Source organism: Diadema setosum, chromosome 8, assembly GCF_964275005.1.
Source record: "Diadema setosum chromosome 8, eeDiaSeto1, whole genome shotgun sequence".
NCBI classification, from domain to species: domain Eukaryota; kingdom Metazoa; phylum Echinodermata; class Echinoidea; order Diadematoida; family Diadematidae; genus Diadema; species Diadema setosum.
This window is the reverse complement of record NC_092692.1, coordinates 33,675,559-33,690,430: the sequence shown is the minus strand read 5'-3', so window position 1 is coordinate 33,690,430 and position 14,872 is coordinate 33,675,559. Positions and strand designations below refer to the sequence as shown.

The 14,872-nt window shown below is 39.2% G+C and overlaps 1 protein-coding gene across 1 annotated transcript; it reads right to left on the bottom strand.

Moving 5' to 3' along the window:
- Positions 1 to 241: 241 nt before the first annotated feature.
- On the bottom strand, positions 242 to 6,449 carry LOC140232214 (uncharacterized). Its single transcript, XM_072312350.1, has 6 exons — positions 6,425 to 6,449; positions 4,637 to 4,722; positions 2,825 to 2,858; positions 1,863 to 2,123; positions 1,096 to 1,296; positions 242 to 423 (listed from the first exon to the last, which is right to left on the bottom strand). Exons 1-6 carry the CDS (start codon positions 6,447 to 6,449, stop codon positions 242 to 244), a joined length of 789 nt encoding a protein of 262 aa, XP_072168451.1.
- Positions 6,450 to 14,872: the final 8,423 nt, after the last annotated feature.

Sequence of the window (14,872 nt, the reverse complement as noted above, 5' to 3'; positions counted from 1 at the left end):
ACTTTGAATTCATCTTATTATTGTATGTTCTTTATAATAATTATTTCATTATACCACACTGGTCTTATCTCGCAAAGATTTGAAATCTGAATCCGTCGATCTAAACCCAAACTATAGCATCCCTTCAATCAGTGTTCTCGACATTCATGAGGTACGTGTTGCCGAGATTCACGCTTGATCATTGGTCTCTTCAGTGAGGATGTGGGGGGGGGGGAGGGGTAAAAGCAAATTATCGGATTGATTACTGACCTGGTGACGGTGGTTCTCGCTCTAATGAGGGCTGAAAATCGGGCCCGGTGTTACCAGTCCCCGACGTGGTGGGCTGGATCTGTCCTGCGTCACTGTCCACGGCCATGACCTTCTCGAGAGCCACTCGTATTCGGCGAGCCTGCGCAGCCGTCTCCGCTCGCAGCTCGAAGACACCTTGATGTGCGATAAACATTCATGCAGTCAATCTCGCACAAGTCGAAATTAATATGATAATAAGTCGAAGAAATGTCCAGATGGACATGAACATGTGTTACAAGTAATTCTATTGTTAAGTCGAAATATTTTCTCATATCACTTTACCTGTAGAGCACTGGATTCTAATTAGGTAAAACCTGTCTGAAGTGGCCACCCAAGGGTGTCGAAAGGGGTGGCCTTCATAGACAGGTGGCTGCTATAGACAGGTTCTGCAACACTAATGCACATTAGCGTGCACAACATAGCAAGCAAGCTTTTCATGAGTGCAGTATACTATGCCTGAATACTCGGGTGAATGCAGCGGTGGCGGTCATTGAATTGTTCGCTATTAATACCCGGCACGACTGAAAAGACACTGTAGAAAAACCTCACTGAAATATCGGCTCGGCTGTGGCTCCGTGTGGGTCTGTGGTTGCTTTACAGTTGAAAATCTGCCACTGTAGGTACGAAATACTAGATACAAAAATTGGTGGCCGCTGGCCACGTTAGACAGGTGGTCGCTATGCACCCAATAGTAGTTGATTTTGGTCTCACGGGATCTTTAGATCCGTAAAGGGCAGATGTCCGCAATAGGGAAGGTGGCCGCTATAGACAGGTGGCCAGTTAAGCAAGTACCGAGTATTACTGTACCTGAATCAATGCCATCCGCGTCCAAGGTGAAGCACACGATTCCCGCCCGATTCGAGCACTCCACGATCCGACTCAGCCTCCATCGCTTGATACACCGCGGGGGGTTCAGCGTGGCCAGGCACAGGGCGTGACGGTTGACGTGGACGGTCAGCTGATAGTCGGGAATGATGAACCCACGAATTGGGGTTACTAACCAACTTTCTGAGCATCGTGGTTTAAAAAAAAAGGAGGTAACAGTAAATCTATCATTCCAGTTTTAAAAGGGAAAAATATCAAGGGAGGGAAGGGTCGTCCTTCATTGTGTTTCACTAGACGTCGATACATGAAAGTTGTCCTCTGTGACGCTGCTGCATAGAATTGATAACCGAGATAATCAACATCATCAGAGCATTTCATTTTATTCAATAGGCCTATGTTAAGGGCATTAAGCACCACCAGACGATATGAGGAAAACTCGTCAATTAAAACTATTCGGAATATTATTCTGCGATGATGTATTTATAATGTCATTAACTTCAATTGCTTTCGTATAGAAATAGATGCATTTCGCGCCATTCGGATAGAATACAAGGCACAACTCGGAAAGATCTTGTCAAGTCAATGCATTATGACCATTAGCTACAATAGTCATGTTAAAAATAAAGAAAGCCTTTTCGCATCAATTTTCATCATTATAAACATGGACATTATCAACATGATATTACTCTATAATCTAACAAAGAGTACATGCAATATAACACAAAAGTTGAGAAGAAAGTAATAGTTACCACTTGAAAAATATGACTTCAGCGCAGAGTTCCATAAATGGAGATCCACGGCGGCCGACTCTAAAGTCGTGAAAACGATCGTATCGGTTTCGAGTAAGATCGCCCAGTAATCGCTATTGGCGGGTGCGTTCTGCCTCCCAGCTCGACGACTCGATTGCAAGCTACCCCGCTCCGTACCGACATACGTGTCCTTGGTGAGTGTGAATGTGCTCTTCAGCACCTTCTCACTTCGTGATTTGTAGAGCTTCAGTTGGAAATTAGCTTTATTATGTAGTGTGAAAGTAGAGTAGAGGTCATTAAAAATTGATATTCATTGTTTACGATTATGAACGATGATGCGACAATGGAAGAACAGGTGTATACACACATTAGACCAAGTCAAATTATTCGCAAGCGCTGTAACGTAATACATAAGGTGAGCTGTCCTGTTTTTGCTTCTTTTCCCGATTAACGTGAGGCATAAGTTATTAGAATGTGTCACATTACATTTAGGCAAGGCTTCCTCAATATAAATTATCATGTTAGCATAGACAGGTGAAAGGAATACTTTCACTTTAATCACTCCTTCGTTGTATTTGTTCCAAAATCAATGTTCAAGCTTGAGTTTCACTGATTTGTCGCATGCACGATGCTCGTATTTATGGAGATCCACATTACTTTTGCTGTACTTTGCGACCAATGCACAAAACACCAAAGTTGTAATTCAGCGTTCATGACTTCCTGGTGATTCTCCACAAAACGGTCTAAAAATATTTGCAAACTTGTACGTCCTATAATAGAGTTTTTTTTTGGGTTCATCTTTTTCTGCATTAGATTTGCTTTTATCTCAAGACAATCAAAACATTTGAGCATTTATGAGAATAAATGAAGGCAAAAAATATATATATATATATAATGGGATTGATCATGGTGTGTGTGTGTGTGTGTGTGTTTGTCAATATTAATTATCTTAGATTTCTCACCTGTCCGCACGGTGCCCTGAAATACGACCCATCTCTGTAAAGAAAATTTCAAGATTAAAAAGAAATCATTACTATAATTATAACACATAGCAATGTAAATGTCGGTAGTGCGTCTGCGTCGATTGGCAACGACGTCTTCCCGCCAAACAAATCAGACTGTCGAGCAGATGAAGCGTCCAGGATCGGACGTGAAACCGTTCTGGGAATTAAAAACAGTAAGTCCAGATGAATTGATTTAATTTTGTACCTTTATATAACACAGAGCGATGCAGAACATCTGAAGGGTGTTCTGATAATCCGTCTGCTCTCATTAATTCTATCATTGTCTTCTTCTTGATATCAGGTTATCGTTTGCGTCACATTCACATAGATTATTAACGTAGACACTGGTAATCGGATAACACCGTTCTGTGTAGTATATGATATTCCATGTTAATGACAGTCTTGTAATGGGTCTTATCCCTTTTGAAGTGTGAAAAATAATATATGGACAAAATCCTGCCATATGTTTCTATACGTATCGCTGGCCTGCAACATGAACCCGTGCAACCGTCTGCGGAAACGGGATATACTATCAAGGCTTTGTGAGGATCTCTTATAGAAAATGGGTTCATCTGTTTTCATTCATGTCATTTATATGGACTCGACACCTATCAATCAACTGCAGACTTATAAAAATATGTATATTTTAGTGGGGTTTTTTAAAATATTATTCGGATTCATAGCATATTTCTTACAAAATATTCATACAACGTAATCATTATGTTATTATAACATGTTACATTATGTAACGCAACATACCTAAATGGGTATGAAAGGTGTCTCGAATGTGTTATATTCGAGACGCCTTTCATATTATATTTAGGTATGTTGCCAGTGTTAGGAGATAAACGAGTGAATTCAGTGAAGTTTGCCTGTTTTCTTTTTCGTTTCTATTTCTCTTTAACTCAACACACTTGAAATGAAAAGTGACAAAGTAACCGTTACATGGAGACGCAAAAGGGATTTTTCAAGTTTGCTTTTCCTTTTCTTTTACCAATAAACACGCCGCAGGAATGTCGAATATAACTACAGAAAGCTGTTGATCTATATTTGGACAACATATGTTTTCAGCGTAAACATTCCTAGTTCTGATTACTTCTTTCATAACTGATTTCACCATTAAATGAGAAAAACAGAAATTCAGATCGATGGATATTTTACCCTTCTGATTGGCCCCCGCTTTCTAACCACTATTATACACCTCTCAACATTATACCTTTATGGCCTTATGGAAATACATGTAGGCCATATTTCCTGCCCTTTTTATAGGTCTTTATCTCTGGTGCTTTGAAACAAACAATAATGACTATGAGAAAAGTTACATTGCACTGATGATTCTTATTGATCATATTAAAGCCTTATTGATCATATTAAAGCCCTGAAAAGAGGTGACGGATAAAGATGTATTTTGTATATTGATGTCTGTATAAGTTAGTGTGTGTGTGTGTGTGTGTGTGTGTGTGTATGTGCGCGCGCGCGTGTGTGTGTGTGGGTTTATGTGAAGGAATGGGCAAAGAGTGATCAACGACAACTTAATCAAAGAACCCTGACTAACAAAATGAATGAACAGGTTTTCATAAAAAAAAGAGGTAAGGATGCTTTTAGGTAAGTATGGAGCCCTGTAATGTACGAAGCACAAAGGTGGAACTGTAGAGGTAAAAGTGGTATATCTTGTGCGTGTATTTATGCATGATACCGATGAGAGACCAGGAAGGGGCATTATTATATTTGTAGCTTCTACCTGTGACAGTGCCTGCACAAAATACTCACCGAGCGAGTCTTTCCTGTTAGTATGTCGACGGTGTGCAGTGCTCCGGCCCTGATCCTAAACGGAAGATTCTCTTCCGACGACGAAGCTGCAGAGAGAGAGAGAGAGAGAGAAAAAAAAAAAAAAAAAAGGCGCCATGCCACGTCACGTGGCAGTAAAACACTTGAATTCGCAATTCCTATCACGAAAGTCCTCTATTTTCTTGATTTCAAGCCCCTTGCACCAAATAACAAAGTCATATCTGCGTCAGAAACCGGGTTACGCTACAGGCAGTTTGAAGTATATAGTTCGCAATATTCTTGAGTGAAGAAGCCTGCTTTCTCTTAATAAAGCTTGGCTTTGTCGACACTCTTCAAGATCAATCGTGTTGAAGAAGCAAGTCGCTGTAATTGCCCATTCGAAATGTACGCCATCCATGACGGAAAAGGCAAACATACATAAGTAGCTGTATATTAAAGCCCTGTCAGCGTTTTCCAGTGTTGTATTTCCTGTGATGACTAAATTGACGCTGGCTCGTTGGAAAAACTGGCACCTAATAGGACCTACGCTATGTTTTGTTTTATCCTCAGACAATGTATAGGTCCTTATACTGAATTTCAAATGAAGTGACTCTATAATTTGACTCTTAATGATGCCACAATACAGGTAATACAAACTCAACGTGTTTATATCTACTGACAGAGAACTTTTCATCCCAAATTACAAATGAGATAATAAAGCATTTTTGTCCATTTGAAATGAATACACACACACGCACGCACACGCACACACACACACACGCACTACATAAATTTTGTACATGAACTCATCCTGTGCTTTGTCTTCCAAACGTAAAAACTGCACCTTGTAGTGAATGAAATAATGTATAAATAAACAAAATAACATATTGCATAATACCCTTGTCATGCTTAAAGGGACTGTACAGTAGTGGTTGAGGTGGGGATTCATGCTTTGAACATTCCTAAGAGATTATGAAAAGCCTCTTATGAAATATGAAAGAGCATGTAATTTGAAGAAGGATTCAATGTTTATTTGATGAAAATTGGTTTTCAAATGGCTGAGATTTCCCAAAAAGTGCTAATAATAAAAGGCGACATGCCACAACTTTATTAGGATCTCTTTGTTTCACCTTGTTTTTGGATATCTCAGCCATTTCAAAACCGATTTTCATCGAATAAACTTTTGATACCCCATAGAACTGCATGCTCTTTGACATCTCATAGTGTGGTCTCTGAATATCTCGCAAAACGTTAAAAGCTAAATCCTCACCTCGACCAGAACTGTACACACCCTTTAAACAGTACAAACATACGTTTTCATGGAATCACGAATCACTATCCAATTACTAGCAGGCCTTCTATATACTATCCCGATAGACACACGTATCAATTAATAATAATTAATATGAATGCAATCTTCGATGCGTCCCATTTGTGCATGGAAGAAGAAAAAACGGAAAAAGATCAGTAAAAGCTTGAACACTATCAGATGCTACATGTTTGCAATTATCATCCGATACCAGGTGGCCATATAGTTTGAGCAGAAAAAAAATAATAATAAGTGTAGCTATCACGTTATACCCATTTTTTAACACTGCAGTAGGCTATATTAATATGATTATCATCACTTCATGTCATAATACAGTGCACTTGAGCGCCCTGCATTATCCATTGTCGGGCACAGTCATGAAACGATCTCCACAGAGGCGCTTTACTTGATCTTATTTTAAAGCAGGAAATGCACTTCACATTATTGCCGATGATTCGCGCCACTGGTCTTAGCTGACTTACCACTTGAATCCGATCGTCTGCTCATAATGTTCGCATGGAAGTTGCCAAGACAACGAAGGGGAAGAAACTGCTGCAGGCGCTAAAGCCAGACGATGATGCAGAAAACACGAAGACGCGAGATGTGTGTGTGATTCGTCTAATCAACATTGATCCGGGACATTTTCTCTAATCACGTCTGTGATCCAGATTCATTAACGGTCAAAGACTTCTCACTTTATCTGCGTGGCGTGAAGAAAGGAATGGCGCTTAACCGTCTGGTCAGTGAGAGAGAAAGGGAGAGAGAGTTGCACGTAATACAATAAGCAGGGGGTCGTCTGTAATACTTGTACCTGTGTGTGTGGGTGTGGGTATGTGTGTGTTGTGTGTCTGCGTGTGTACGGTTTCGATGTGTTGTGTGCTGTGTCTATGTTCGTGAATGTGCGTGATGTGTACGCACTATTTGTCTGTCTGTCTGTCTGTCTGTCTACATAAAAAAAAAAGACACTGAGTGGTTTGGGAAAGGCTTGAGCCCGCATACTTCATAACTGTGTTTACATCTTCAGAAGATCGGTCAGCACTGTTGAGCAGGGGTGCATGCTTGAATAATCTCCTAAAGGCGACGGAATTCAATTACGTGCGCACTTACTCGATGGAAATCGTGCACCGGTAATTCATGTCTGTACAGAATTGATAAAGGGCATCGGTTAGTGTATAACACTGCGTGTGAAAATGTATTTTGTACAGACCCCGTATGATTTTCCCAAAGCAAAATAGCATTAACAAGATATGCAAGGAAAGCATGCAGATGAGTGTTACATAACGATTTTCGCGCTTGTAATTTTCTGTTGCATTGACTTTGAATTATAACACTGATAAGATGTGTGCGTGTGTATATAGGTAAACATATGAAATAGAGATAATAGGTAAAACGATAGATAGAGATATAAATAGAGAGAGAGGGAGAGAAAGGAAGAAGTAACAAGGAAAGGTTTATGAAAAACAACAGTAATATAGGCCCTACTAGCAATAACTGATTACTGTGGATACAGTAACACATCCGATCGATGCCACAAGAAAAGAGATACTGTCAATTCATTGCCGTGGAATATTCGTGTGATGATTATGACAGTCATCGAATTCAGTATTCCCCGGCCATACAACAGTGACAAGAACGGTTTTGGGTATAATGAGAAATCATGCAAGAGTTTTGCTGTGGAAAAGGTTTATAACATGCTCAAAAGAAAAACAAAATGAGATTCAGCAATAAGCACGATAAGCAGGACAGTAGAATTGTTAACGAGAATGGTGTGTCACCGGTATAGTATGTATGTTTAATTGGAAATTGCTTTCGTGGTAGGCCTTTGTATATATTATACCCGGTAATGTGGGGGGTGATGACGTAAATCGAGCGCTACATTTCCTTGATTGATGGACATAAATGAAAAAAAAAATAAAATCTCATGTGTTAATGCTACTATCTATAGCTAATTTGACTACAAGCCTATTGTTCACTCATAGGCAGAGCAATCATGATCAACATAAGACTTAGTATTCTACGTAATATTTCGTAAAAACTGATGAGCGGAAAAGACAATAGTAATCACAATATAGGAAACCAGCACTAGTGTACAATTACTATGTTACACTTCTACGAACCCACTCACACGCACACGTACATCGGACATCACATTTTTTTTTCTTTTGAAATTGTAGGCCAATGCTATGACCGACGTAAACGTTATATTACATTTTAGTGTCCAAGATTTGGATCTGTAATCAATCCTGTCGTGAGTTAACAGCTAGCGTGAAATTATACTTTTGTTCCATATACAAGGTGCACCAAACCTGCCACTCTGCCCATTTCATGGAAGTTGAATAAAGCATGGCACTTACAAATTTGACTCCTGTGACCGTGGCAAAGCGTGTCATGCATAGCTATAGTTTTATTATACACTATACATTATAAATACACTGCATTATTATAACCATCACTGTTATCAATTATATTATTACTGTTATTTTCAGTGCAACATCGGCGAATCATCATCATCATGACTGGTAAGTAGTGTAGTATCGTCATCATCATAACGATTATCACTATTACTCAGTGGGTTGTATCATTAATTCATAAACAGCATGATGGGTGAATACGCCAATTACAGTATAATACGCCTGATATGTGATTCAAGTCGAGCCAAGTTAGCGAAGAAACGCATGAAGCTCTGGCAATGTTCTCTGCACCGACCAGATTTTCTATCCATCAGCGGTACATCAACGTTTGGTTGTTTGATGTTTGAATTAATTTGTGTGACAAATCTTTACACGTACACAATGACACTAAAATTTTACTCACTATCAAATAGCACAATATACCCTATAGAATAACCGAATTGACTCAAACTATTACGATATGACTTTGACATGTATACACACAATAATAATGATACTACTACTAATGATAATGATAATAATAATAACAATAGTGATAACACTAATTGGAATAAGCTAATGCACTAACCTTATAGCAGTCACTATTCAGTTGACTTCAAGAAGAATTCACGATTAAAAGCATTGTCGCACAAGCGGCAGCATGTTTTCAGTTCACGGTGTACACTCTTTCACGACCAGACGATCACCATCCCTAAATACCGTGAAAATTATGAAAAACAGATTTCCCGCGGTAATCATGCGAGAGATGAACACATTATCAAAGAAACCTATAAGAAGATCGCTGCTATACCCTCTCTTGCGAATGCGCACTCTCTTTTTGTAAGGGCTCAGTGTGGAGCAGGCATCACCACCTTAAGCGTGGAGAGACGTAGCTTAGCCCCACTTGCGTTCCAATGACGTCTCTGTCTTGAACCGGATATCCGCCCACCGCTGCTGTGAAGTTGGAAGCGAAGCAAATTAAAATGAGAGACATACACCAATCAACCTGAAAGCTTCTCATCAATCGAGTCGTGGATGGTGACGGTGACTCGGGAGACGGCGGGGAAGTGATGTTTGGATCTAATGCTGTATAAATGCTGCGGATGTGCGGGGTTTCTTCCCTCATTATCAGTAAACAGGATGTGCATCATGACTGTGCTGCATTGGACAACATTAGCGCTGGCTTTACTCGCGGTCGACTTCAGTAGCAAATAGAGTGTAGTGAGATGAAATGCTGATGGGTGCTACATCATTGTGATTCTTAAAGCGATAGGGGAGCTACGTGATGGGGGAAGGGGATTAATTTAATCCCCCTTTATTTTTTTGTTAAAACAAAAACAAAAAATAAAGAGCAGAAAAATGGGGGGGGGGGGGCTTCCCCCCTTTGAATTTGTAAAGGCGCCTCCCCTTTATGGAATTCTTGGATCCGCCCCTGCTTTACGCCAACAATCCTTGATGATTTAACTTTCGATGTGATTAATAACTCTCTGTTCATTAATTTGCCGTCGATTCGGAATGGTTAGCTTGTTTGTATAACTCTTGTAATTAAACGCTTGTTACATAATGGACCGAATGCATAAAAACAAGCAATTGCTTGTAAGCAATTGCTTCAAGCAAAAGCACAAGCTCGTCAAGCAAAAGGTCTAGCTCAAGCAATATTGCTTAAATCCATATGCATAACCTTTTGCTTGTGCTTATACCTTTTGCTTGTCCCGCACAAGCAATTATTGCTTGCATTTTCAACAAAAGGGACGTCACGTCTGTGAGAACACAAGAACAAAGGCGAGTGTGGCAGCATGTACTAAGTATTTGAAAGGGCATGTGTGTGCGGAAACATTTCCTGACATAGCAGAAGAGCTATGAAATGACACTCATAAATGCATACACAGACGCACACACACATCTATACACACACACGTATTACTGGCTGATTCCCATCACAGTAGCCAGGGGGGGGTTCATGAAGGAACTTGTCGGATATCTGACAAGTCAATAATTATATCCGACAAGTTTTGAGAAATTGTTTAGTCTGATTGGCTGATTTCTCTGAAGTTGTCAGATATAATTGACTTGTCGGACATTTTATCCGACAAGTTCCTTTATGAAACGCCCCCGGATCTGCCAGATCGCATATGGAGAGAGGTCCCCTTGCTCTCCACCGAAGTCAGACATCCTACCTGTTTTTCATCACATTTTGCGTGCTAACCACTGGACATTCCCGTTGTTGAAATGAAATTATTACACTACTTAGGAGTAATTTCTTGTAGATTTATACCACTCCTGCACAAGAGCGGTCTTTCTTTCATGAATATGAAAATGATACTTAAAAGGGAACGTCCCAGTTAAGTAAAAGATCAAGCTCATTTTACAGAGCTTGGAAAATCGTAAGCAATTGCTAGCAAGAACTAGCAAAAGGTATGTTTTATGCATACGTTTTTAAGCAAATATTTGGTCTCTATGCAATTGCTTGAGGGCAGCAAGCAATCTTGTGCTTGCTAGCAAAACGTCTGTTGAGAATGAGAAGGGCGTTAAGTTGTCTTGAACACTATGGGTTTTGTGACAACTTAACGCCCTTATCATTCTCAACAGACGCACCAAGCTGCTCGCAAGCAATTCCTTGTTTTTATGCATACGGATTCGAGTAAAAGGCTAGCGTTTATGCATCCGGCCCAATATGCTGTTTTCGTGTACGTGCGATAAACTTAAATTGATAATAAGAGCAAAAGCAACGGCATACTCAGACGGACAATGACTGATGCTGGGATTCTATAAAATCATGATAAGTTTAATCCATTTCCGCAAAAACGCTGAAGGTGGTTCGTACTTTTGGGTCACGTGATCTATATAGTCGAGTGGTGAATGCATGCTATTAAAGGGGATGGCTAGTAACTGGTCAGTGGGAATCAGTGGGAATGCTGGGGGATGATTGTTCCAATTCTTGTGGGATTCATTTAAGAGTACATTACAATAATGATCTATTGTTGTGTGAAAATTATTTGCTTCAGAACGGTCTCATATTCAAGTAATGTGCAGTTTAATGCCCCGTCACTATGTACAGGCATGCTAACCTGGAAACATTAAACTGCATATTACTTGAATATGAGAACATTCTGGAGCAAATAATTTCTACACAACAATAGATATATAATGTACTCTTAAATGAATCCCACAAGGATTGGAACAATCATCCTCCAGCATTCCCATTTCTATATAGTTACTAGCCATCCCCTTTAACATACTTTTGCTCCCTGAGCTAATGGCCTGCTGAGAGAATTAATATCATTGATGGAGGAACTTTTTTTGGTCATGCATATTGCTCAGTGAGGAGCGGGCCCAAGTTAAAAGTGTCATGTCACTTATTACTCTAATTGACTTCGTCAAAGAATGGCGAGACCGGCCGGGAAGGGGTAAGGGGGTGGGGGTGGGGGCGGGGGGGGGGCATCTGATCGCAAAATTGCATTATGCAAACAGAGGGCCACTTTTTTCTGCAATGAATGAAATGTGCCCATTTCGGTTTGTATACTCGGTCTAGTGGCAAATGACAGTTTTTCTTTTTCCCACAAGTCTCTGTTTTGTTGTTGTTGTTTGTTTGTTTGTTTGTTTGTTTGTTTTTTTGGGGGTGTATCATTTGCTTCTGATGTTTGTAGCAACTGATACACACACACACACACACACGGGCAGACACAATATACCTTTATGTAAATATATATAAATGATAATAATACAATACATTTATTAGGCGCTTAATGCGGATGTTTCTAAGCACAATATACATTGTATTATTATATATAAAATATATGTGTATATATATATATATATATATATATGACGAGTTTCACGCCAACCATAACTGACTGACAAAATTCTAATGCACAATGTCAGTGTAAGGGGAGCGGAGGGCACGCCAACAACCATAGGCCATGACATCATGCCTATAATGCTGTTAAGCGATCAACGACATTGGGTATAATATTGTACAGTATACAACGCAAAGTGTCGCTGATCGCTTACTTTAGCGGCAATGATAGTTTTGACCATGAAATTGTATATCTAGCTATCGAGATGTGATGAGTAGGCCTATAGATGGATGACCGATGCAAGACCAGCTGTTTGCATTCATAACATATGGCCGTCGTTTTCGTCCTGCCTTCTATTATCTGAAATTGACAAGTCAAGCACTTTGTGACGTAATGCTCTACACGCATTGTGGACTAAATTTCCGAGCGTAGCTCCGTTCATTTTTTCACTTTTGATTACGTCATGGAGAATTTTATGAATCCTATGAAGCATCGTCATCACATTCATGATATTCCACAATGGCCACAACAAATACTATACCACCCTTTTATTTCCTTAGTATCACCTATTTGCAAATAACCAAGTAATTGGACTTTGAATCTAAAATGTTTGTAAAAAAACAAAACAAACAAACAATGGAAGAGAGATAAGAAACATCTGGGTTTTTTTTTTTATAATGTATACAATCATATGGTTGATGAGCGTGGCAATTATGCCTTTCATGCAAATTTCAACGGAGTTTTAATAAGTTATGTAGGCTATCATTGTCTGTGTCTGGTCTGCTGCACAATTCATATAGCTCAGTAAAGTTACTCACGTTAATGAGAAATCCATATATAAAATGTTTGTAAATCAAATGCACGTCATTGATATGAAATAGTCATTAAACGTGATTATTCCTTTAACGAAGAATGATTCATGCACAATAAGCCAGTTCGGGGTTCCAGTTTGAGCATGAGCAGAAAAAGGTCATTTGTACCGAGAGACAGGTTGGTTTTTAATTTCACTGAGATAAGCATCTGTGAATGCTATGATTATTCATGAAATCCATAATGATGCCTGCCAGTACATCCACCTGACAGGAAGCCTGGTATTTGGCAATGTTAGCAGAAAAAGTTTGTTAATGTATTCAAAACAGCACAATGAAATGGATGCTTCCCAATGTGTTGAATGACGAACCATTCTGGTCACTTCATCTACACAGGTTCATTCTTTGTTAGAATACGAGTTCCATAAATTGCTATGTTGGGCAAGCTGCTGCATTATGTCGCTTTGAATTGGGTGAAGTGCCTAACCAATTGAAAAAAATGAAAGGTCATTTGTACCCATGTGCACATGAGCTATCTCTGAACTCAGTGGCATATACGCAAATCTGTCCTGGAAACCTGTGCTATCATATAGCGGGAATTACTTGGCATATGAGTGGATAGTGGATAAGACTCACGACTCCCGGTCGGAGGACCCGAGTTCGAATCCCGCCCAGTGCTTAACGTCCTTCGACAAGATGATTTTACCCACCATGTCCCTCTCCACCCATCAGGTGTATAAGTGGGTATATTTACCTGGCAACGCTATGGAATAGGGTAATGATAATGACAAGACCCTCTGGTAGAGCAGTGACAACACTGAAAAGACTACCCTAGGTATATAAGACCTTATAGTATTTATTATTATCATTATCATTATTATTATTATCATAATTTATCTTATTATCATTATTATATTTGGTATTCACGATTCTATTTTTAAGGTTATATTTTATTGATGTAAAATATTCCACATGTATTCATAGAGCCAAAGAATTTTTTTTTTAAAGATAAATGACAGAGAATATGAGTATCAATTTTATTCCGTCAGTGCTGATGAATAAAAGACAGTGTTCTACAGTGTGAAACACAAGTGAAACAAGCTATCCAGTAAAGCAAGGGTTTTAAAGCTTATTTCCATCAATAAAAACTATATCCAAACCATTTCCATAAAAAGAGTTCTGTCAACTTTATTGAATAATAGGATCCATCCACAAGTCATAACCAATAATGAGAGGCAGCTGCTGCGTCCGTGTACGGGATGAACATTGGCAAATCGTCAAATCGTTAAAAAAAAAAAATCACGAAGTTTCTTATAAAAGTCACTCAGGTCTTTATTACAATTATATACACTCAATTATAGGTATATCATCTTAGACACAATTTCTCAGAAAGAAATACAAGTTTATACTCATCAAATTTACATTTGATACGTCACTCTCTCTATAACCAAGAGGAATGTTTATTAAAGAAATCAGGGGCCCGTTGCATGAAACTCCAAGTTTTTCCGGTTGAAATCACAAAATTCCGGTTGGAAGCTCCCAACCAGAGTTTTTATGCAACGGATTTTACATTCTTAGGTTAGCAACCTTAAAAAATTCAGGTTGGGCAAACCCAACCTGAATTTTTTAAGGTTGCTAAAAAAGTTTTATGCAACGGGACCCAGAAAAGCAGGAATTTTGCTACGATTTGACATAGACAAAAATGATGGTTTTGTTTTCAAGAATTAGGGATGTCAGTTAGGCTTAGTGTTATCAGTTTCACTCGTTATTCCGAAGGTTCGTAATTTCCGAAAATGAAATAAGATTCGTTATTCCAAAGGCTACTAATCCATAAACGACAAAAGGTTCGTAACTTCGAGTTACCCCCCCCCCCCCCAATTTTCTGATTAACGGTCCTTATTTCATTCTAGGACTTTATATCGAACCTTATTTCA